The 26,692-nt window shown below is 34.7% G+C and overlaps 1 protein-coding gene across 2 annotated transcripts in view; it reads right to left on the bottom strand.

Moving 5' to 3' along the window:
• The window catches only part of LOC141544517 (GLIPR1-like protein 2), an 84,512-nt gene that overhangs the window by 17,022 nt on the left and 40,798 nt on the right, over positions 1-26,692 (bottom strand). The window contains exons 5-6 of one of the 2 annotated variants that reach the window (XM_074270792.1): positions 22,413-22,439; positions 21,970-22,330 (exon numbers count right to left, since the gene is read on the bottom strand). In XM_074270792.1, the coding sequence (XP_074126893.1) occupies positions 22,053-22,330; positions 22,413-22,439 (305 nt within the window). In that variant the 3' untranslated portion in view covers positions 21,970-22,052. Of the gene's footprint in view, positions 1-21,969; positions 22,331-22,412; positions 22,440-26,692 lie in introns of those variants that run through there. The other variant, XM_074270791.1, reaches the window with a different exon arrangement.

The raw sequence follows: 26,692 nt of genomic DNA, 5'->3' as shown, positions 1-26,692 counted from the left end.
AGATTTCTAAAAAGGTAAAAAGAAATCTTGAGAACTATACTTCTGTCAAAAAAATATGTAAAGAACATATGTACAATTTGTCTTAGAAACTAGTGGTGGAAAGGAGATTATATCATAAAAAAGTGTAAAGTGGTGGTACTACATCTCATGAAGAGGCAAAGGTAACCTATTATATCTGAGAGAAATAAAGGAGGGAGATGAACATAGCGTGTATCAATAGACATATTTGATTTATGGTGAAACTTCTTCCACTTCACTGAAAAGTGAAAGGGAAGGAGTAAGCTAAGGGGAAGGGAATACAGTAATTTCGAGGAAAAGGGGTAAAATAAGGGGAGGATCTTTAAGGTGGGGGAGGGATCCTAAAAAGGGAGGGCTGTGAAAAGCAAGTGGTGTTCACCAGTTTAATACTGGATAGGAGGGTAAAAGGGAAGGAAAGGGGAAAAGCATAAGCAGGGGTTAATAGGATGGCAAGCAATATAGTATTAGTCCTTCTAACCATAAATGTGAATGGGGCAAACTGCCTCATAAAGAGGAAGCAGTTAGCAGACTGGATTAAAAGTCAGAATCCTACTATATGTTGTTTACAGGAAACACACCTGAAACAGGATGAGACATTCAAACTAAAAGTAAAAGGGTGGAGCAGAATCTATTATGCTTCAGGCAAAACCAAAAAAGCAGGAGTAGCCATCCTCATCTCAGATCAAGCAAAAACAAAAATTGATCTAATTAAAAGAGATAAGGAAGGATATTATATCCTGCTAAAGGGAAGCATCAATAGTGAAGCAGTATCAATATTAAACATGTATGCACCAAGTGGTGCAGCCTCTAAATTCTTAAAAGAGAAATTAAGAGAGCTGCAAGAGGAAATAGATAGCAAAACTATAATAGCGGGAGATCTCAACCTTGCACTCTCAGATTTAGATAAATCAAACCACAAAATAAATAAGAAAGAAGTCAAAGAGGTAAATAGAATACTAGAAAAGTTTGATATGATAGATCTTTGGCGAAAGCTAAATGGAGACAGAAAGGAATATACTTTCTTCTCAGCAGTTCATGGAACCTATACAAAAATTGATCATATACTAGGGCATAAAAACCTCAAAATCAAATGCAGTAAGGCAGAAATAGTAAATGCATCCTTTTCAGACCATAATGCAATCAAAATAACATTTAATAAAAAGCCAGGGGAAAATAGACCAAAAAATAATTGGAAACTAAATAATCTTATACTAAAGAATGATTGGGTAAAACAGCAAATCATAGACATAATTAATAACTTCACCCAAGAAAATGACAATAATGAGACATCATACCAAAATGTGTGGGATACAGCCAAAGCAGTAATAAGGGGAAGTTTTATATCTCTACAGGCCTACTTGCATAAAATAGAGAAAGAGAGGGCCAACGAATTGGGCTTACAACTAAAATTGCTAGAAAAGGAACAAATTAAAAACCCCCAGACAAACACAAAACTTGAAATTCAAAAAATAAAAGGTGAGATTAATAAAATTGAAAGTAAAAAAACTATTGAATTAATTAATAAAACTAAGAGTTGGTTTTATGAAAAAACCAACAAAATAGACAAACCCTTATTAAACCTGATTAAAAAAAGGAAAGAGAAAAAGCAAATTGATAGTCTTGAAAATGAAAAGGGTGAACTCACCACTAATGAAGAGGAAATTAGAACAATAGTTAGGAGCTACTTTGCTCAACTTTATGCCGATAAATTCAATAACTTAAATGAAATGGAAGAATACCTTCAAAAATATAGCTTGCCCAGATTAACAGAGGAAGAAGTAAGTAGTCTAAATAGTCCCATCTCAGAAAAAGAAATAGACCAAGCTATTAACCAACTTCCTAAGAAAAAGTCCCCAGGACCAGATGGATTTACAGGTGAATTCTACCAAACATTTAAAGAACAACTAACTCCAATGCTATGTAAACTATTTGAAAAAATAGGGATTGAAGGAGTCCTACCAAATTCCTTCTATGACACAGACATGGTACTGATACCTAAACCAGGTAGATCGAAAACTGAGAAAGAAAACTATAGACCAATTTCCTTAATGAATATTGATGCTAAAATCTTAAATAAGATATTAGCAAATAGACTTCAGAAAATCATCCCCAGGATAATACACTATGACCAAGTGGGATTTATACCAGGAATGCAGGGCTGGTTTAATATTAGGAAAACTATTAGTATAATTGACCATATTAATAATCAAATTAATAAAAACCATATGTTCATTTCAATAGATGCAGAAAAGGCATTTGATAAAATACAACATCTATTCCTACTAAAAACGCTTGAGAGTATAGGAATAAATGGACTATTCCTTAAAATAATAAGGAGCATATATTTAAAACCTTCAGTAAACATCATATGTAATGGTGATAAACTAGAACCTTTCCCTGTAAGATCAGGAGTGAAACAAGGTTGCCCACTATCACCATTACTATTCAATATAGTACTAGAAACTCTAGCCTTGGCAATAAGAGCCGAGAAAGAGATCCAAGGAATTAGAGTAGGAAATGAAGAAATCAAATTGTCACTTTTCGCAGATTACATGATGGTATACTTAGAGAACCCCAAAGACTCTGCTAAAAAACTATTAGAAATAATTCAGAATTTTAGCAAAGTCGCAGGATACAAAATAAATCCACATAAATCCTCAGCATTTTTATACATTACCAACACAATCCAACAGCAAGAGATACAAAGAGAAATTCCATTCAAAATAACAGTCGATAGTATAAAATATTTGGGAATATATCTACCAAAGGAGAGTCAGGAATTATATGAGCAAAATTACAAAACACTTGCCATAAAAATAAAGTCAGATTTAAATAATTGGAAAGACATTTAGTGTTCTTGGATAGGCCGAGCGAATATAATAAAGATGACAATACTCCCCAAACTAATCTATTTATTTAGTGCTATACCAATCAGACTCCCAAGAAACTATTTTAATGACCTAGAAAAAATAACAACAAAATTCATATGGAAGAATAAAAGGTCGAGAATTGCAAGGGAACTAATGAAAAAAAAGTCAGAGGAAGGTGGTCTAAGTGTACCTGATTTAAAGCTATATTATAAAGCAACAGTCACCAAAACCATTTGGTATTGGCTAAGAAATAGACTAGTTGATCAGTGGCATAGGTTAGGTTCACAGGGCAAGATAGTGAATAAAAATAGCAATCTAATCTTTGACAAACCCAAAGATCCCAAATTTTGGGATAAGAATTCATTATTTGACAAAAACTGCTGGGAAAACTGGAAATTAGTATGGCAGAAACTAGGCGTGGACCCACATTTAACACCACATACTAAGATTAGATCAAAATGGGTCCAAGATTTAGGCATAAAGAACGAAATCATAAATAAATTGGAGGAACATGGGATGGTTTACCTCTCAGACTTGTAGAGGAGGAAGGAGTTTGTGTCCAAGGGAGAACTAGAGACCATTATTGATCACAAAATAGAACATTTTGATTACACCAAATTAAAAAGTTTCTGCACAAACAAAACTAATGCAAACACGATTAGAAGGGAAGTAACAAATTGGGAAAAAATTTTTACAGTTAAAGGTTCTGATAAAGGCCTCATCTCCAAAATATACAGAGAATTGACTTTAATTTATAAGAAATCAAGCCATTCTCCAATTGATAAATGGTCAAAGGATATGAACAGACAATTTTCAGATGATGAAATTAAAACTATTTCCACTCATATGAAAGAGTGTTCCAAATCACTATTGATCAGAGAAATGCAAATTAAGACAACTCTGAGGTATCATTACACACCTGTCAGATTGGCTAAGATTACAGGAACAAATAATGATGAATGTTGGAGGGCCTGTGGGAAAACTGGGACACTGATGCATTGTTGGTGGAGTTGTGAAAGAATCCAACCATTCTGGAGAGCAATCTGGAATTATGCCCAAAAATTTATCAAAATGTGCATACCCTTTGACCCAGCCATACTACTACTGGGCTTATACCCCAAGGAACTACTAAAGAAGGGAAAGGGTCCTGTATGTGCCAAAATGTTTGTGGCAGCCCTTTTCATAGTGGCTAGAAGCTGGAAGATGAATGGATGTCCATCAATTGGAGAATGGTTGGGTAAACTATGGTATATGAATGTTATGGAATATTATTGTTCTATAAGAAATGACCAACAGGAGAAATACAGAGAGGCTTGGAGAGACTTACATCAACTGATGCTGAGTGAAACGAGCAGAACCAGAAGATCACTATACACTTCAACAATGATACTGTACGAGGATGCATGCTGATGGAAGTGGATTTCTTCAACATAGAGAAGAGCTAATCCAATTCCAATTGATTAATGATGGACAGAACCAGCTACATCCAGAAAAGGAACACTGGGAAATGAATGTAAACTGTTATTTTTACCTTCTGAATCCAATTCTTCCTGTGCAACAAAAAATTCGGGTCTACACACATATATTGTATCTAGAATATACTGTAATATATTTAACATATATAAGACTGCTTGCCATCAGGGGGAGGGGGTTGAGGGAGGAAGGGAAAAAATCTGAATAGAAGTAAGTGCAAGGGATAATGTTGTAAAAAATTACCCATGCATATGTACTGTCAAAAAAATGTTATAATTATAAAATAAAATAAAAATTAAAAAAAAAAAAAAAGAATTAGTCAAGCAAAATCAAAGAAATGAAAAAATAGAAAAAAATATGAAATATCTATTTGGAAAAACAACAGACCTGGAAAATAGATCTTGGAGAGATATCTAAGGATTATTGGGCTCCCTGAAAATCATGATTAAAAAAAGAGCCTAGCTACTATTTTTCAGGAAATCATCAAAGAGAACTTTCCAGATGTCATAGAATCACAAGGTAAATAGGCATTGGAAGAATTCATCGAACACCTGCTGAAAAAGACCCCAAAATTAAAACTCCAAGGAATATTGTGGCTAAATTTCAGGACTATCAGACGAAGAAAAAAATATTACAAGCAGCCAAAAAAAGAGAACAATTAAAATATTGAGAGCCACAATAAAGATTACTCAAGATCTAGCAGCTTTCACATTAAAGGATGAAAGGAACTGGAATCTGATATTCTGAAAGGCAAAAGAACTTGGAATGCAGCCAAGAATAAGCTACCCAGCTAAACTGAGTGTTTTCTTCCAAGGAAGAAGCTGGACATTCAATGAAACAGGTGAATTCCATTTATTTCTGATGAAAAAACCTGACCTAACCAAAATTTTTGACCTCCAAATACGGGACTCAAGAGAAGTATAAAAAAGATAAAAAGAATTCTAGAGAACTGTATTTTTATTATGGACATACATAAAGAGTGTGTACATAATTTGATTTACTATTATAATATTTTAAAAAGGGAATTAGAAGTGGGAAAGGGATTGTATCAAAAAAAGAGAAAAATGGAGGTAAAAAGAGGGAAATTACATATCATGAAGAGGCCAAAAAAAAAAAAAAAAAAAAAAAAAAACTATCCGAGGGAATTAAGGGAGGGAGAGGAATATTGTATGAATCTTACTCTCATCAGATTTTGCTCAAAGAGAAAATATTAGTCATATTTGGTTTACAGAGAAAGTTCTCTCACTTCATTAAGAAATGGGAGAGGAAAAGGGAAAAGGAAGAGTTAGAAGGCTAAATAGAAAGGAATACAGAAATAATAAGGGAAAGGTATAAGAGAGGGGGAGGGACTCAAAGGGGATGGGAGGTATTTTAAAGAGGGAGACGTGCATGAGGCAAGTAATTCTCATAAGTTTAATACTGGGGAGGGGGTAACGAGGCAAAAAAAAAGAAAATCATAATCTGGGGATAATAAGATCGAGGAAATATAGAATTAGTAGTTTTAACCATGAATGTTAATGGGATGAATTCCTCCATAAAACAGAGGAGGATAGCAGACTGGATGAAAAGCTAGAATCCTACAATATGTTGTTTACAGGAAACACATTTTAAGCAGGGGGATACATACAGAGTAAAGGTAAAAGGCTGGAGCAGAATCTATTATGCTTCAGTTTAAAAAGCAGTAAATGAGCAACCCTATTTCAGATCAAGCAAAAGCAAAACATTGATCTCATTAAAAGAGATAAGAAAGGAAACTATATCTTGCTAAAGATAGTAGAAACAATGAAGCAATATCAATACTAAACAAAACTAAAACCATGCACCAAGTGGTATAGCATCTAAATTCCTAAAGGAGAAGGTAAGAGAATTGCAAGAAGAAATACAGAAAAACTATTAGACTGGGAGATGTCGACCTTGAACTCTCAGAATCAGATAAATCGAACCACAAAACAAATAAGAAAGAAGTTAAAGAGGTAAATAGAATATTAGAAAAGTTAGATATGATAGATCTTTGGAGAAAACTGAATGGAGACAGAAAGGGGTACACTTTCTTCTCAGCAATTCATGGAAGCTATACAAAAAAACTGACCATATTTTAGGATATAAAGACCTCAAAATTAAATTTCACTTAGATTATCAAATTCATTGACATAAAGTTGGGCAAGTTAACTCCTAATTATTGCTCTAATTTCTTCTTCAGTGGTGGAAGGTTAAGACAAAAATTTGATTTTCCTCTTTCCTTTTTCTAATGAAGTTTACCAAAGGTTTATCTATTTTGTTGGGTTTTTTCCCCATAAAACTAGCTATTAGTTTTATTTATTAATTCAATAGTATTTTCTTACTTTCAATTTTATTAATTTCTTTTAATTCTAGAATTTAAAGTTTAGTATCTTATTGGGGATTTTTAATTTGCTCTTTTTCTATCTTTTTAAGTTGCAAACCCAATTCATTGATCTTCTCTTTCTCTATTTTATTCAAGTAAGCCTCTAGACATATAAAATTTCCCCTTATTACCGCTTTGGTTTCATTCCACAAATTTTGGCATGTTGTCTCATTGTTGTCATTCTCTTGGGTGAAATTATTGTGTCTATTATTTGCTGTTTCCCTCATTCGTTCTTTAGGATGAGAATATTTAGTTTACAGTATTTTTGGTCTATTTAACCCTAGCTTTTTGTTGCATCATGATCTGAAAAGGATGCATTTACTATTTCTGCCTTACTGCATTTGAATTTGAGGTTTTAATGTTCTAATATATGGTCAATTTTTGTATAGGTTCCATGAATTGCTGAGAAGAAAGTACACTCCTTTCTGTTCCATTTAGTTTTCTCCAAAGAGAATATCTAACTTTTCTAGTATTCTATTAATCTCTTTAACTTCTTTTTTATTTATTTTGTGGTTTAATTTATCTAATTCTGAGAGTGCAAGATTGAAATCTCCCACTATTACACTTTTGCTGTCTATTTTTTCCTGCAACTCTCTTAATTTAATTCTTTTAAGAATTTAAGAATTTAGATGCTATACTACTTGGTGCATATTTGTTTAATATTGGTATTGCTTCATTATCTATGCTACCCTTTAGCAAGAATAGTGTCATTCCTTATTTCTTTTAATTAGATCAATTTTTGCTTTTGCTTGATCAGGATGGTTACCCCTGCTTTTTTGACTTCACCTGAGGCATAGTAGATTCTGCTCCAACCTTTTACCTTTACTCTGTTCGTACTGCCCTGCTTCAACTGTGTTTCCTGTAACCAACATATTGTAGGATTCTGGCTTTTAATCCAGTCTGCTAACTGCTTCCTCTTTATGGGGGAGTTTACCCCATTCACATTTATGGTTAAAATTACTAATTCTGTATTACTTGCTATGTTGTTAACCCCTGCTTATTTTTTTTCCCTTTCTTCCCCCTTATCTCCTTCCCCAATAGTAAACTTGTGAGCACCACTTGCTTCTCACAGCCCTCCCTTTTTAGTATCGCTCCCTTTTAGAGTTCCTCCCCCCTTCTTACCCCTTTTCCTCCAAATTTCTGTTTTCCCTTCCATTTAGCTTATTCCTTCCCTTTTCACTTTTCCCTTCCCACTTTTCAATGTGATGGGAGAAGTTTCACCATAAATCGAATATGTCTAATATTTTTCTCTTTAAGCCAATTCCAATGAGTGTAAAATACACACAATGTTCATCCCTCTCCATTCTTTCTCTCAAATATAATAGGTTTTCTTTGCCTCTTTGTGAGATGTAGTATCCCAGCTTTACCCTTTTTCTGGTACAATTGCCTTTCCACCTCTAGTTTCTAGAACAAATTATACATTTGTTCTTTATATATCTTTATAATAGACATATAGTTCCCAAGATTACTTTTTATCTTTTTAGGTTTCTCTTCAGTCCTATATTTGGAGATCAAACTTTTTGTTCAGGCCCATTTTTTTTCACCAGAAATAGATGAAATTCTTTTGTACAAACAAAACTAATGCAAACAAGATTAGAAGGGAAGTAACAAACTGGGAAAATATTTTTACAGTTAAAGGTTCTGATAAAGGCCTCATCTCCAAAATACACAGAGAATTGACTCCAATTTATAAGAAATCAAGCCATTCTCCAATTGATAAATGGTCAAAGGATATGAACAGACAATTTTCAGATGATGAAATTGAAACTATTTCCACTCATATGAAAGAGTGTTCCAAATCACTATTGATCAGAGAAATGCAAATTAAGAAAACTCTAAGATACCACTACACACCTGTCAGATTGGCTAAGATGACAGGAAAAAATAATGAATGTTGAAGGGGATGTGAGAAAACTGGGACACTGATGCATTGTTGGTGGAGTTGTGAAAGAATCCAACCATTCTGGAGAGCAATCTGGAACTATGCCCAAACAGTTATCAAATTGTGCATACCCTTTGATCCAGTAGTGCTACTACTGAGCTTATATCCCAAGGAAATACTAAAGAAGGGAAAGGGACCTGTATGTGCCAAAATGTTTGTGGCAGCCCTTTTCATAATGGCTAGAAACTGGAAGATGAATGGATGTCCATCAATTGGAGAATGGTTGGGTAAATTATGGTATATGAATGTTATGGAATATTATTGCTCTTGAAGAAATGACCAGCAGGATGAATACAGAGAGGCTTGGAGAGACTTACATCAACTGATGCTGAGTGAAATGAGCAGAACTAGGAGATTATTATACACTTCAACAATGATACTGTATGAGGATGTATTCTGATGGAAATTGATATCTTCAACATAAAGAAGAGTTAATCCAATTCCAATTGATCAATGATGGACAGAATCATCTGCACCCAGAAAAGTAACACTGGGAAATGAGGGTAAACTGTTAGCAATTTTTGTTTTTCTCCCCAGATTATTTTTACCTCCCAAATCCAATTCTTCCTTTGCAACAACAATAACAAAATTCCATTCTGCACATATATATTGTACCTAGGATATACTATAACATATTTAATATGTAGGGAATGCCTGCCATGTAGGGGAGGGGGTGGAGGGAAGGAGGGGGAAAAATTTGGAACAGAAGGGAGTACAAGGGATAATTTTGTAAAAAATTACCTATGCATATGTACTATCAAAAAATGTTATAATTATAAAATTAATAATAATAATAAAAAAGAAATAGATGAATTTCACCTCTTTCCTTGACTTCTTCCCTGGAAAAAAAAAAAAGCTCATTTTGGCTGCGTAAGTTATTTTTGGCTGCATACCAAGTTCCTTAGCCTTTTGGAATATCAGATTCCAGGCCCTTTCATCCTTTAATGTGGATGCTGCTAGATCCTGAGAAATCCTTGTTGTGGCTCCTCTATATTTGAATTGATTTTTTCTAGCAGCTTGTAGTATTTTTTCCTTGGGCTGATAGTTCTGCAATTTAACCACAATATTTCTTGGAGTTTTTGAATTTAGGATCCCTTTCAGTAAGTGATTGGTGAATTTTTTCAATGTCTATTTTAACCTTCTGTTTCTATAACATCTGGACAGTTCTTTTTGATAATTTCCTGGAAAATAGTGTCCAGCCTCTTTTTTTCATCATGTTTTTCAGGAAGTCCAATAATTCTCAGATTATCTCTCCTAGATCTATTTTCCAGGTCTGTTGTTTTCCCAATTAGGTATTTGACATTTTTTTCTTTTTTCTTTTCTTTTCTTTTCTTTTTTTTTTTTTGGTTTTGCTTGACTGATTCTTGGTGTCTCAGCAAGTCATTAAATTCCATTTGTTCAATTCTGATTTTCTTTTATTTCCAAACATCAACATATCTAATAATACAGTATTTGTATTATATCTAGTACAGAAATTGCTATAACAAAAACCACAATATTTCATTTCATCTGAAAATTTTTCTCTAATAATACATAGAGACATATAGGCTTCAAGAATTTGTCAAATAGTGTCCTGTCAAACAAAAATGCAACTATTTCTTACTGATCCAATCTATTGATTTGCTCTGAAGTATGACTTGAAGCCCATCACATTTCTATGGATGACATAATTATAATACTTTTCATATCCATACAAATGATTTATCTTTTAGAAAATGTATACTTATGCCATTTGCTTGTGGCAGTAAGTTGTACAGTTTAATTGTATTATATATAAAAATGATATCCTTTTATCTGTTTTGGTCATACCATGTAATCTCATTGGATGCTTCTTTTTACTTAATATTAGAAAATGTAAATAAAATTTTGACATACTTTCCTCATGGTCATATTTTGTCCAAAATAAAGAATATCATTTGTTTCTCATTTCTGATTCATGTTTACACATGTAGTATTCATTTTTTATTGCTAATTTCAACTATTTCATTTTATAGCCCCCTTGGTAATGGAGAACAACAATAGTATAGGCCTCAAAAGAATGTTTTTGGGATGTGGCTTTTGGTCAGAGTGCTTCAGAGTTTTCCTTTTCCTTAATCTTGTTGGAAAACATGAGAGATTATTTTTGTATTTCTAGATGTATAATTAATAGGGGGATTTGAAATGTCAGGAAGTTAGAATTAAGAAAGTCCTCTTTTAACTATTGAAATTGAGTCAACAATTCTCTGTATACATACAGTAAATTCTAAACTTATCTTTTGCAAGTAACAAAATAATCTACTCTCAGACAATTGACAAAGGGTTTAAGATATGCAATGTAAGATATATGTATATATATGGATATGTGCTTATTTGTACTTGTATAGTGGGACATGTTGATTTAGCATAATTTAATTTGTCCATACCCACAAAGGGTATAGTAAAGTAGCTTGTCTCAGGAAGACAAGGGTTCAGGTTTTGCTTTGGGTACATACTGATTGTATAACTCTGGAGATGTCATTTAGCCTTTCAATTCTCTAAACAACTCTTTATGAGATGCTGATCTGCTTTAATAGAGAACATTTCCTCATTTGGGAATTCTCAGTGAAAGCACAGGTATACTACTTTTCTATAAACATAGGACTGATTATAGAGAATTCATAATTATCAAAATGAGGCATTCATTAGTGCTTTCATCATACTACAACTCCTGAAAGTCATAGTCCAAAACTTTTGGCAATTCTCATATCTTACTCAATTAAAGGAATGTCTTTTATTCTCTCCAATGACCAAAATAATTAATTTTGTTCAGTTTTCAAGTATCATATATCCTTGTGCTTTCATGAAATATCCTAAATACAAATGGCTATAATATGTAGCTCTCTGTTACTCAGTTTGTTACAGGAAGAATAGGAGGCCATTATCATCATCATCATTTATATTGTGTTTTCTATGTGCTAAGCACCGAATCTAAGTGCTTTACACAAATATTACATGATGTCATAATAATACTAACTCATAGAGGTAGTTCCTATTATCATCCCCATTTTATAGATGAGGAAACTGAGGAAGAAGTTGTGATTTGTCCAAAGTCCCACACTTACTATGTTCCTGAGGCTAGATTTAATCTCTGGTCTTCTAGTTTCCAGGCCCATTGTTTTATCCATTTTGCTATCTAGATGACTCTGATAGGTCTTATTTAATAGACTTTCAATTTTGTTTATTATCATTGGATACTAAATCTTCAAGGCAACTAGATATGTAAGTTTGTACTCTTAGGTCTAACTTGCCTATTATGCCAATTATCTTTTGATTTCTTACTTTAGCATTCCGATTCACTATGACTAAGATGAAATTTTTTGGTGTTATTCCTAGATGTTTTAAATTTTCATAGAACTAATCAACTTTGGAGTCTTTGGCATGGTAGTTGGAGCACAGATTTATATTATTCTAATATTGAACAGTATTCATTTTGGAGATAATATTCCTAATACTGCTTTTCTCAACCTTTTCTTGACTATGAGAGCTGTTCTACTTCTTCAAGGTGATTGTGTACACACAGTAATATATATATAGTGATTATTTGAACTAATTCACCCATTCCCATCTAACTTCACTATTGCCCAAAATATCAGAGTTTAATTTTTCTATCTCCTAGTTGTTTACAATCAGTTATCTTGGTTCATGCAACAAACATTCTAGGTTCTTATGCAATATTGATCTTTACAGCATTAGCCTTTCCTTTTATCACAGACACATCCACAGTTGAGTTTCCTTTCAACTTTGGCTCAGTTCCTTCATTAGTAGTAGCATGTTGGTTACCTTATGACCTGAGGGGTCATCTTCTGATGTTATATCTTTTAGCATCTGAATACTGTCCATGGATTTTTCTTGACAAAGATACTGGAGCGGTTGCCATGTGTTTTCTCTAGTGAATCACTTATTGTCAGCATTCTCTACTATAACCTGTCTATCTGGAGTAATCCTGCATAGTGTAACTCATCATATTATTGAGTTATGCAAGTCCCTTTGCCATGACAAGGAAATGATCCAGGAGGGGGAGGAAAGAAGGAAGCAAAAAGTAAAGGAGAGAAAGAGAAGAATATAATCAACTAAATAGAAAATATGAGAGAATAGGACTTCTGGCCAAGATGGCAGAGAGGACATGAATTTCTGCTTAAGTTGCCTGTTTTCTCTCAGAATAATTTATCTCATGATAAGCCTCGGAATTAGTGCTTGATTGAAAAAACTCACAAATAATTACCAAGAGAAGATATCCTCGAAAGTCATCAGAAAAGGTATGTTTTTGCTCGCCTGTGGGGAAGGTTTTAGATTGGACACAAATTGAAGGCAGGCAACTGCAGCACAGCAGAGTAAGGCAGACAGCTCACAGCTGAACAGACCAGAGAGGGGTGGGGTGTGATCTCAACCGTCTCTGTGGAGAGAGCGTTTAACACAGCATTGGCTGCTTTGCCCTGGCAGCAAGCCAGTAGACAAGCAGAGAAGCTAAAAACACAGGGGGTGAAGAATATAACATCTCTCAGGACCTGGCCACACTCACTCCGAGTGACTCAGCACTCTCTCAGAGTCTCAGAACACAGACACAGTGTAGCCATTGCTGTTCTGCTAGTGCCTCGCTACTGCCCCCTACAGTCTATAGAAGAAAATTGGTAATACCATCCAGCCCCTCTCCCCCCACAAAAAGCAGACCATTTGTTTTTCTTGTTAGTTTGTTTTCTTTGACTCTGACAAAATGAGCAAAAAGTTAAAGCACACTCTAACTATTGTTAACTTCTATATGGCTAGAGAGCAGACTTTAAACCCTGAGGAGACTAAAACATTGTCCCCAGATAAATCCCCAAAGGGGGATATCATTTGGACCTCAGCACACAAGACTCTCATAGAAGAAATTAAAAAGGCTCTCACAAGAGAGCTAGAAGAAAAATGGAAAAAGGAAAGGGAAGTTTGGCAAGAGAGTCTGGATAAGTCATCCCACTCATTTAAAGATAGAGTGCATAAAGAAATAAAATCCTTGAAAAGCAGAGTTAGTGAGTTGGAAAAATAAAATAGCTCTCTAAAAATAAAATTGGAGAAATGGAAAAAAATTCCATGGAACAAAACAATTCACTTAAAAACTCAACTGGACAATTAGAAAAAGATATTTTAAAAGTGAGTGAAGAAAATACTTCATAGAAAATTAGAATTGAACAAATGGAATTGAATGACTCAAGGAGACATTATGAATCAGTCAAGCAAAAGCAAAACAATGAAACAATGGAACAAATGTCAAATACCTTCTTCGGAAAACAACAGACCTGGAAAACAGATCCAGGAGAGACATTCTGAGAATTATTAGACTCCCTGAAAAATATGATGAAAAAAAGAGGCTGGACACTATTTTCCAGGAAATTATCAAAGAGAACTGCCCAGATGTTACAGAAACAGAGGGTAAAATAGACATTGAAAGAATTCACCAATCACCTACTGAAAGAGACCCTAAAATCAAAACACCAAGAAATATAGTAGCCAAATTCCAGAACCATCAGATGAAGGAAAAAATACTGCAAGCTGCTAGAAAAAATGAATTCAAATATGGAGGAGTTACAATAAGGATTACCCAGGATCTAGCAGTATCCACTTTAAAGGATTGAAGGGCCTGGAACATAATATTCCAAAAGGCTAAGGAACTTGGTATGCAGCCAAAAATAACTTATGCAGCCAAAATGAGCATTTTTTTTTCCCCAGGGAAGAAGATGGACATTCAGTGAAATAAGTGAATTTCATCTATTATTGATGAAAAACCCGGATCTAAGCAAAAAGTTTGATTTACAAATATAGAACTCAAGAGTAACCTACAAAGGTAAAAAGAAATCTTGGGAACTATATTTCTACTATAAAGATATATAAAGGACACATGTATACATTGTTCTAGAAACTAAAGGTGGAAAAAAAAATTGTATCTACAAAAGGGTAAAATGGGGGTACTACATCTTATGAAGAGGAAATGGAAACCCATTATATATGAAAGAATGGAGGGGGTGAACATAGTGTGTATGAGAAGAGCTTAGAAAGTCGCATGTGTCTTCTCCGCCATCTTGGCTCTGGCCCCCTCATCTCCCCCCCTTTTCATGATTTTGTGGCCCACCTACAGGTGGCTGTTGAAAGGTCAGTGGGCAGAGGAGAAGCCTCCAGCCTACTTATATAGAAATTGGCACAGGAGAATGCTAATACTAACTGCCAAAAAGCCATGCTTACTTTAGATGGGAGGCTGGCCTGGAAGAGATGATAAAGACATGTGAGAATGTCCGCTCCAGTGCCTTTCAAATTGATGTCCTTGCAGTTGTTATATCTAAAGGAGTTATAGCAGAAGACCTGCCCTTGCAGTTTGCAGACAAATAGGGGATATTGCGACCCCTGGTGGTCATAGATCTCAGGTACAATCTATGAGGCAGGGATATATTGAAGGCTTATGGGGCCTCAGTTTATATACAACTTCCACAGGAATTCTAATTGGGGTCAGTGGGGTTTGGATACCACCTTTCATATTATGCCCACATCATTAACATGGAAATCTAACACCTAGGCTTGGGTACCTCAACGGCCTTTTTCAGTGTGCAACAACAATTTGAAGGCCAGATATATAGAACCAATGTCCAGCCCAAGGAATAGCCCTGTATTTATCATAAAGAAAAAATATGGGAAATTCGGAATGCTAGTAGACCTTAAGGCTGTTAATGCTACTATTGAACCTATGGGAGCCCTACAGTCTGACATGCCATCTCCTAATCTAGTACCCACTGGCTGGCCAGTTATGGTAATAAATATACTAGATTGGTTCTTCTCCATCTCTCTGGCCCAGAGGATAAGAAAAGATTTGCCTTTACCATTCTCTCTATAAAAAAATGCAGGACCTGATCTGTGCTACCAATGGAAAGTTCTCCCACAAGGGATGTATTTTAGCTCCACCTTGTATCAGGTGTCCGTAGAGCAAGTGCTAGAATCAATTAGAAGATGTGGCTTCATGCCATGATACTCCATTTTAGTAATGATATATTGTTATCAACAAGCAGTGGGATAGATCTCTCTGGGACTCTGCAAGTGGACTTCTACAGTTATAATCAGATACCTAATTTACAATTAGACAAGGTGAATACTCTGAACCTATTTCAGAAACTAGTGGTTAAGGGTTTATACCCCTATTCCTATTTCTTTGATGCAGCCTTTATATAACATCTTGAAAGGAGAGTCTGATCTAAACTCCCCTCAAAAATGGCGAAGTATGGAATTTATAAGATCATTGCTTGTGACAATACTCCCCAAACTAATCTATTTATTTAGTGCTATACCAATCAGACTCCCAAGAAACTATTTTAATGACCTAGAAAAAATAACAACAAAATTCATATGGAAGAATAAAAGGTCGAGAATTGCAAGGGAACGAATGAAAAAAAAACTCAGAGGAAGGTGGTCTAAGTGTACCTGATCTAAAGCTATATTATATAGCAGCAGTCACCAAAACCATTTGGCTAAGAAATAGACCAGTAGATCAGTGGAACAGATTAGATACAAAGGACAAAAAAGGGTACATCTATAGCAATCTAATCTTTGACAAACCCAAAGATACCAACATTAGGGACAATAATTCATTATTCGGAAGAAACTGTTGGGAAAACTGGAAATTAGTATGGCAGAAATTAGATATGGACCCACACTTAACACCATATACCAAGATAAGATCAAAATGGGTCCATGATTTAGGCATAAAGAATGAGATCATAAATAGATTAGAGGAACAGAGAATAGTCTACCTCTCAGACCTGTGGAGGAGGAAGGAATTTATGACTAGAGGAGAATTAGAGATCATTATTGATCACAAAATAGAAGATTTTGATTACATCAAACTAAAAAGTTTCTGTACAAATAATACTAATGCAAACAAGATTAGAAGGGAAGAAACAAATTGGGAAAATATTTTTAAAAGGAAAGGTTCTGACAAAAGTCTCATTTCCAAAATATATAGAGAACTGACCCTGATTTATAGGAAAACAAACCATTCTCCAATTGATAAATGGTCAAGGGATATGAACAGACAATTCTCAGATGATGAAATTGAAACTATTTCCACTCATATGAAAGAGTGTTCCAAATCACTACTGATCAGAGAAATGCAAATTAAGACAACTCTGAGATACCACTACACACCTGTCAGATTGGCTAAGATGACAGGAACAAATAATGATGAATGTTGGAAAACTGGGACACTGATACATTGTTGGTGGAGTTGTGAGAGTATCCAGCCATTCTGGAGAGCAATTTGGAACTATGCCCAAAAAGTTTTCAAACTGTGCATACCCTTTGCTGTTATTGGGATTATATCCCAAAGAAATACTAAAGAGTGGAAAGGGACCTGTATGTGCCGAAATGTTTGTGGCAGCTCTTTTTGTTGTAGCTAGAAACTGGAAGTTGAATGGATGTCCATCAATTGGAGAATGATTGGGTAAATTGTGGTATATGAAGGTTATGGAATATTATTGCTTTGTAAGAAATGACCAGCAGGAGGAATACAGAGAGGCTTAGAGAGACTTAAATCAACTGTTGCTGAGTGAAATGAGCAGAACCAGAAGATCACCATATACTTCAACAACAATAATGTATGAGGATGTATTCTGATGGAAGTGGAAATCTTCAACATAAAGAAGATCCAACTCACTTCCAGTTGATCAATGATGGACAGAAATAACTATACCCAGAGAAGGAACACTGGGAAGCGAATGTAAATTGTTAGCACTACTGTCTATGTACCCAGGTTACTTATATCTTCAGAATCTAATACTTAATGTGCAACAAGAAAATGGTGTTTACACACATATATAGTATCTAGGTTATATTGTAACACATGTAAAATGTATGGGATTGTCTGTCATCAAGGGGAGGGAGTAGAGGGAGGGAGGGGATAATTTGGAAAAATGAATAAAAAAAAAAAGAGTAGCCTAGAAAAAAAATAAATAAATAAATTAAAAAAAAAAAAGATTCTGCAAACTAGGTTTCAGCAATTATGTGAACTAAGTATTAACAGAAGTTCAACTTAGATTTTGAAGAGTCAGAAGGATTGGACAGCAAATTGCCAGCCTTCACTACATTAGGGAGAAAACAAGGGAGTTCCAAAGAAACATCTACTTCTGCTTCATTGAATACATTAAAGCCTTTGACTGTGTGCTTCCCATCAAACTGTGGCACATCTTCAAAATATGGGAGTTCCACATCATCTTACTTGTCCCGTGAAGAACTTGTATTTCACTCAATAAGTAAAAATTAGAACCAAATATGAAAAAAAAAACCTAAGTGATGTAGGATTAGGAAAAGAGTATGACAAGTCTGTGTACTGTCATATTATTTCATTTATATGCAAATTACATGATGTGAAATGCCAGGCTGGATGAATCAAAAGCTTTAATTAAGGTTGCCAGCAAAAATATTAACAGATATATGTTAAATATGCGAAAAATATTGTTCTGATGGCAGAAAGTGAAGAACAATTAAGAAGCCTCTTGAGGAGGATGAAAAAGGAAAGTATAAAAACTGACTTGAAGCTTAATAGTAAAAAACCGAAGATCAGGGCAACTATTCCCACCACTTTCTGACAAACAGAGGGAGAAGGAATGGAAACAATGTTAAATAGTCTGATAGCATCATTGGGCTCAAAGATGCCACAGCTCATGATTGAAGCCATGAAACTGAAGGATTCTTGCTCCTTGGAAGGAAAGGTCTGGCAAATATGGATTGCATATTAAAATAAAGAGATATCATTTTGCTAATAAGGGTCTATGAAGTAAAATCTAAGGTTTTTCTAAGTAGTAATGTATAAAGGTGAGAATTGCTCTAAAAGGAAAGCTAAATGCCCCCAGAATTGATGCTTTTCGATTATGGTGCTGAAAAAGACTCTTTCAGAGTCCCATGGACAACAGGGATCAGATCAGTCAATACTTAAGGAAATTAATTCAGATTATTCATTAGAAGAAAAAAATGCTGAAGCTGAAGTTTAAACACTTTAGCCATGTAACATGGGAAATGATACTGACGCTGGGAAAGATTGAAGGTAAAAGAAGAAGGGGAAGGTAAAGGATGAGGGGGAGAGATAGTATTGTGCAATCAATGAACATGAGTGACAGAAAGGTCTGACATATTCTGGTTCAAGAGTCAGAATGGGACAGATATGACTAAAGATTGAACAACATCAATCATCAAGATTATTGATATAGGTTACAAAAGAAAAAAGACTAGATCAAACAGATGAAGTGAGGGAATCAGAATCAAAGTGAATTCAACAACCCCAATGTTGAATAAAGTCAAGAAGACAACTTATTTGAACAACTATATTCGATAAGTTCTGAGAAAACTAGAAACTAGTATGAAAAACAATGGTCTCAGATAACCGTTCTATTTCATATAATCACCACACACATTCAATAATTGATTACCAACAAATATGAAAAGCCATATATTTTGGCTGAAGAAAAATAGATGCAGAAATATTTCAGAACTATGAATAAAATAATTCTTAGTCAAACAAGAAAATATCAAGATAAAATAATTATGATAAGACAAAAATTTTAAAAGTCTTTAAAGGAAAAAAAAACACAAAATAATACACCTAGAATAAGGGGGCAAGAGAGAGAAACTATAAATTTGGAAAATATCTTCCCATGAAATAAGTCTGAGAAGGATCTGTTATTTAAGATAAATGAAATTATATTAAATCAATAGCAACCCCACAAAAGAAAGATGGTATAAGGCTATAAATAAGTAGATTTTTTTTAAAAACAGCTTTTTATTTTCAAAATATACACAATGATAATTTTTAACATTCACCCCTGCAAACCTTGTGTTTTCCTTCCCTCCGATACCCTCATCTAGACAGCAAGTAAACTAATATATGTTAAACATGCAATTCTTCTTCCACATTTGTCTTGCTGCACAAGAAAAATCAGATCAAAAGGGGAAAATTGAGAGAGAAAACAAAAAGCAAGCAAACAACAAAAAGGTGAAAATACTATATTGTGATGCACATTCAATTTCCACGATCTTCTTTCTGGATTCAGATGGCTTTCACACATCTATTGGAATTAGCTTGAATTGCCTCATTGACATGTCTGTCAGAGTTGATTATCACATAATCATGTTGTTGCTGTGTACAATGTGTTTTTGGTTTTATTCAGTTTACTTAACATCAGTTCATGTAAATTGCTCTGGGCCTCTTTAGAAATCATCCTGCTGATTGTTTCTCATAGAACAATAATATTCCATAACATTTTTATGCCATTAGAAACTGGAAGATGAATGGATGTCCATCAATTGGAGAATGGTTGGGTAAATTATAGTATATGAAGGTTATGGAATATTATTGCTCTGTAAGAAATGACCAGCAGGAGGAATACAGAGAGGCTTGGAGAGACTTATATCAACTGATGCTGAGTGAAATGAATAGAACCAGAAGAGTGTTGTACACTTCAATGTTGTATGAAGATATATTCTGATGGAAGTGGATATCTTCAACATAAAGAAGATCCAACTCACTTCCAGTTGATCAATGATGGACAGAAATAACTACACCCAAAGAAGGAACACTGGGAAGTGAATGTAAATTGTTAGCACTACTGTCTATCTACCCAGATTACTTATACCTTCGGAATCTAATACTTAATGTGCAACAAGAACATGATATTTACACACATATATAGTATCTAGGTTATATTGTAACACATGTAAAATGTATGGGATTATCTGTCATCAAGGGGAGGGAGTAGAGGGAGGGAGGGGATAATTTGGAAAAATGAATACAAGGGATAATGTTATAAAAATTACTTATGCATATATACTGTCAAAATTATAAGTAAATAAATTAAAAAACAAAAACAAAAACAAAAACAAAAAACCATTTATATGCCATAACATAGTCAGCCATTCCCCAACTGATGGACATCCACTCAATTTCCAGTTCCTTGCCACTATAAAAAAGGATGTTACAGACGTTTTTGAACATGTGGGTCCTTTTCACTTTTTTATGATTTCTTTGGGATGCAGGCCCAATAGAGACACTGCTAGATCAAAGGATATGCACAGTTTGATAACTCTTTGGACATAGTTCCAAATTGCTCTCCAGAATGGTTAGATATGTTCACAATTCCACTAACAATGTATTACTGTCCAATTTTCTCACATTCCCTTCCAACATTTATCCTTATCTGTTACTAGTCAATCTGAGAGGTGTGAAGTGGTTTCATTTCTCTGATCAATAGTGACTTAGAACATTTTTTCATATGATGAGGAATGGTTTTAAATTTCATGAATAAATACTTCTAAAAAGACAGATGTAGACCTATTAATGACCAAATAGAAGATTGTAATAAAGAAATTGCTAGTAATAAAAGAATTGCAAATAAAAAACTTTGAGCTTTCATCTCGCTGTCATCAGAGTGGTAATATCACAAACAAAAGAATATAGCTCCAACTGGTTTAAGCATTGAAACAGGATTTTTTATAAAAGAGAATAATATACCCAAGAACATAAACAAAAGCTCTTTTAAAATCTATCAGAAAAAAGCAAAGGATGCTAGAATGTGGTTGAAAAGATTATGTCACTTGTACATTCTGCTGCATCAGGCATTTCTTCTTCAGATCCCTTGTACATTTATGAAGTCCTAATTAATGCATTATGAATTTATAAGTAATTAACAATGGTTTATAAATTAATAGTTTTCATTTTTATGTTATTCCTACACATACAGATAAATTCTATATATTTCTACCCACACACAAAATGCCTGGATCACAATCGCAAAAAAAAAAACCACAACACAATTTGTGGCACTTATTAATACTTGCTGTCAGCAAAAAGGCAAGGAAACATGGTAAAATAATTAGCTAGATTTACAAAAGTTGAGTAAACAATTTCCTAAATCTTTCAATAAATTGTAGAGACACTACAACTCAACTGTACGGAATATTCTGAAGTCTTTAAAAACTTTTCCAAACATAAATACTTGTTCTCATAGATCTCTCCAATAGTTAAGTAGTAATATTATATTGACTATGAAAAAGCGGGGCAAATGTAATAATTCATTAAAAATTTAATGAAGTTAAATTCAGAGAACAATTAAAATTGAAATATCCTTATTAAATATAATGGAATAGGGAATTTTTTTCACTTTTAAAGAGCTGAACCTAAATATGTTTAAAACTTTTAATTTCATTGCCCAGTTCTTTTTAACCATCTTATTTCTTGTCTGTACTAAGAGCTCATAAAAAAAAAATCATCATAGCTTCTAATGGCTTACAATAGATTTTCTTCTGTTATTCAGACTCAGTGATTCTATGGCCTTTCCCCAATCCCTCAGGGTTTGGCTAGTTCCCTTACATTTTGAGTGGTTACAACTGATTTGATGCTATCACTCTCTGATTCTACATCTTTCTCAGATTTTTTTTGTGCTAATATTTCAGCCAACAATAGATCTTTTTCTAACCGTATATTTGGAAATTTATGCTGTAATAGGAAAACTATAGCAACAGCCACTACTAATAAAAAGAGTCTGAAAACTAAACAAAATATACATAGGGGATCACACACAATTGGTCGAGGTACTTCCCACTCTGGATACCAGTAAGGATAATCTGTAAATAAAAAAGCAATTGGATGCTTGCTTTTACTTGAACAAGACAAGTTATTCAAGAATTAGAGAAAGACAATACATACGTGCGATTCTCTCCCGCTCATTGTTACCTAGAATGATAGAGAAAAAAGTGTATAAATAACGATATTAAGAATATTTTTAGACACAAAGTCTAAGATGAAAGAGACCTCAGAAAGTCATCTAGCCTAACCCATATCTGAATAGGCATCTGCTTTGTAACATCTCTTAAAAGTGGTAATTTAGACTCTTCTTGAAAATAATCAAGGCAATTTTTTCTCCATGAATTTTCTTTTTAAATTAATTTAAATTAAATTTTTCTTTAGTAGTTATATTGAAAACATTTTTAAAATATTTAAAAAAAAGATTTGCAGCTAAGTGGTGTAGTGGATAAACCATCAGCCCTGAAGTCAGGAGACCTGAGTTCAAATTTGATCTCAGACACTTAACACTTCCTAGCTGTGTGACCCTGGGCAAGTCACTACTTAATCCCAATTGCATCAGAAAAAAAAAAAAAAGATTTTCAAGTTCTAGGTTCTCTCCCTTATTCCCATCCATAATTAAGAAACTACATGTGATATATGAATCATTTCCATAAAAGTCAAGCTATGAAAGAAACACAAATTTCCCAACTAATGAATACAACAATCCTCAAGAAAAATTAAGTTAAAATGAGAGAGGGAGAGAGAGAGAAAATATTTCAGTCTGTATTCAGACACAATCAGTTATTTCTTTTGGTATGGATAGAAGTTTTCATCATAAGTTCTTCAGAGTAGTCATGCATGATTGTGCCAATGATAATAGCAAAGTCATTTATAGATGGTCATCCCAGAACATTGGTATTGCTTTGTATATAGTACATTTCATTCTGTTCATAGAAGACTTTCCCAGTTTTTTTTCCCTGAAAATATCCTGCTCAACATTTCCCCAAGAACAATAATATTCCATCATAAACATATAGCATGGTTTATTGAGCCATTCCTCAATTTGTGGGCATTCCCTTAATTTCCAGTTTTTTTTTTCTTTTTGCCCTGAGAAAAGAGCTACTATGAATATATTTATACACAAAAGTCATTTTCCTTTTTTTCCCCTCCAAATATATTTTGGTATTTGCTGGAACTCTGTCTTCCCAGAAATCAGCCGGAGTCAGGATAATCAAGTCTTTATTCTTGGTCTTTTGAGGTCACTGTCAGGGGATTAGATCTAGCAATCTCCACACCTCCTTCTTCTCTTTCCACTGCCAGGAGGATGCCTCAATTTCCTCATCCTACTCCATCCACACAAGTCACTTCCCCTTTTTTTCCACACCCACCAATCAAGCCAGCACAGAATAGTTGGGGAGAGTCATCCTTCAAACATGTTAATAGAGAATTGTCCAATTGGCAATTAGTCTCACTTGCTCCATTATCCAAGTGCATTTGCTCAGTTCTAGCCCTTTACATCTCCCACTTTCTTTTGTTTTAGAACACAGGTGGTCACACCATGCCTGACTTCTCAGGGAGGTGAGAATCCCAAAAAGGAGGTGATCACGCCCCTCCTAACTTCCCAGAAGGGGAGATGAAAAGCACCAAAGGGAAGTGGGTATTGCTAGTGGGTTTCTGGGTTGAAGGGTCTTATTAGAGACGAGTATGCACAAACCCATCAGCATGGGAGTTATTACACAAGCACATAGCAATAATGCAGAGGCTATTAGTGATAACTCTCCCCACAGTCAGTGCAGGCTCAATAAGGTATAACAAACATGAATTGTACATGCAAATTGTGATATAACAAACAATATGAATCAACATGGTGTTGTAAAAGATTTCCAGAAGTCCTAGAAGGAGAGTATGTAAACATCAGTCATACATACGCCTTCTTCAGCAATCAAGAAATAGTCCAAAACCAATCTATTGTCCATTACTTCACATGTTAGGGAATCCAATGATCCCCACAAGTTTTTGAAGTCCTGCAACAGTCTTATGATGCCTCAGAGAATCCAATGTTTCCTGAGGGTTTTAAAGTCCAACAATTTTTGATGTCCATGAGTCAAACACCATAACTGCCAGGTTCTTTCAGTGGTGGGCACAGTCAGCAACAGAACCCTCTGATGTGTCTTGGGTCTTCTTTGTTTCAAGGGTCTGATGGACCCTCTCTGATGGACAAGGCAAATACGGCTCATTGGCACCCATCTGATTCCTTCTCCATCTGTGGAGATACAAGCAAACCCTCTCCCCCCAAGCAGTTAACCTATCCGGTCCCTTCCATTCACCACTTTCTGGGTCTCTCCACATGACCTGGCGATTATCTAAAGACAGTGGAGTTGCTCTCACTGGACACTGCCCTTCCGGTGGGTTATAAAACCTGCCTGCCGGAACCAGTGCATCTTTGTGAAAAATTAAAAAATTAATGGTATAGAGAACTAAATTTAGAAGTTATCTAGGATTACCCGTGGCTCCCCTTTTCTTTTGTTTTTGGAGGAGTGTCTTAATATCTCTGTTTCTTCTCTCTACTATTGCCCTGAGGATTAAAAGGTATGCCAGTGGCATGTAAAATCTTATACTGTGCACAAAAATGTGCAAAATGCTTATAAGTATATGTGGGTCCATTGTCTGCTTTTATTGCTTGTGGCACACTCATAATTGCAAACGCTTATATAAGGAATTCAGTGACCACTCGGGCTGCTTCTTTTGCTGCTGGGATTGCAAAAGTGAATCCTGAAAAGGTATCTACCATGACGTGGATAAAAGATAGACGACCAAAAGATTTATAATGGGTCACATCCATTTGCCAAATTTCATTAAGTCTCAAACCATGAGGGTTCTTCCCTAGAGGGAGTGTAGGAGCATGGAAAGGAAGGCAAGCTGTACAGGCTTTTACTATGTTCCCGGTTTCTTCTCTTGTTATTCCAAATTGTAAACGTAAAGCTTGGGCAGCCTGATGATATTTAGAATGAGATTCTTGGGCTTCTTGCACTAAAGGAGTATTGGCCAACATGGTTAGAAGGGTATCTACCTTTGAATTACCATCAAAAATAGTACCTGGAAGTCCATTGGACGTGAAAAATATAAATCTTACCTGGATGCTTTCTCACTTGCTCTTGAAGTTCCTTAAAGAGCTGATATATATTGGAGGCTACAAATTTTATTTGGGCTGGGGCAATTCTTTGTGCCACACCTACTGAATATGTCTCCCAGATAATAAGCAAGAGCTAGAATGATTGCATACAATTCATTCTGCTGAGTGGACTGAAAAAGAGTTCTGATTACTCTCTGTATAGTTAAGTCATGAGAGTATACAGCACAAATATTATGTTTGGATGCGTCTGTAAAAATAGTTGGTCCTCAGCAGGATGAATTCAGAAAGGCTTGGAGAGACTTGCATGAACTGATGCTGAGTGAAATGAGCAGAACCAGAAGATCACTATACACTTCAACAACAATATTGTATGAAGATGTATTCTGATGGAAGTGGATATCTTCAACATAAAGAAGATCCAACTCACTTCCAGTTGATCAATGATGGACAGAAATAACTACACCCAAAGAAGGAACACTGGGAAGTGAATGTAAATTTTTAGCACTACTGTCTATCTACCCAGGTTACTTATACCTTCGGAATCTAATACTTAATGTGCAACAAGAAAATGGTATTTACACACATATATAGTATCTAGGTTATATTGTAACACATGTAAAATGTATGGGATTGTCTGTCATCAAGGGGAGGGAGTAGAGGGAGGGAAAGGAAAATCTGGAAAAATGAATACAAGGGATAATGTTATAAAAAATTACTTATGCATATATACTGTCAAAAAATTTATAATTATAAAATTAATAAAAAAAAGAGGAAAAATAAATAAATAAAAATAGTTGATCCTTTAAGAGGAACTTTAGAAACCTTTTCTTCAAGAATCCATAGCCAATTATGTAATCGTCTGGTTATTTTTAATGGAGACCTGTGTGTAAAATTTGGATCCATGGCTAATAAAATTTGCCACTCTGGGATGGTTTCATAGCACATATTAACTTGTGCATTAGTATAAAAGGTGTATATCTTGTCAGATCTTATTCCAGATAATTGTACTGCTCGCTTAATGGCTTTTAATAAAATTCTAGCCACAAGCACTGGGTAAGGAATAAGGCTTTGTTCTGGTTATGCTGGGAGGTTCACCCACTCTATCACACTGTCTCCTTGATGAAGGATTGCTATGGGTGCCTCTTGTGTAGCAAAAACTGATATTTCCAAGGGTTTTTGAGTGACTCTTTCAAACACATTGGATAAAGCCAGTTCAACTTGTCTCAAAGCCTCTTGAGCTTCTTTTGTAAGCTGGTGTGTGAATTTAAAGCACTGTCTCCCCTTAAAA

Source organism: Sminthopsis crassicaudata, chromosome 5 (genome assembly GCF_048593235.1).
Source record: "Sminthopsis crassicaudata isolate SCR6 chromosome 5, ASM4859323v1, whole genome shotgun sequence".
Classification (NCBI taxonomy): domain Eukaryota; kingdom Metazoa; phylum Chordata; class Mammalia; order Dasyuromorphia; family Dasyuridae; genus Sminthopsis; species Sminthopsis crassicaudata.
This window is presented reverse-complemented; position numbering and strand designations above follow the sequence as displayed.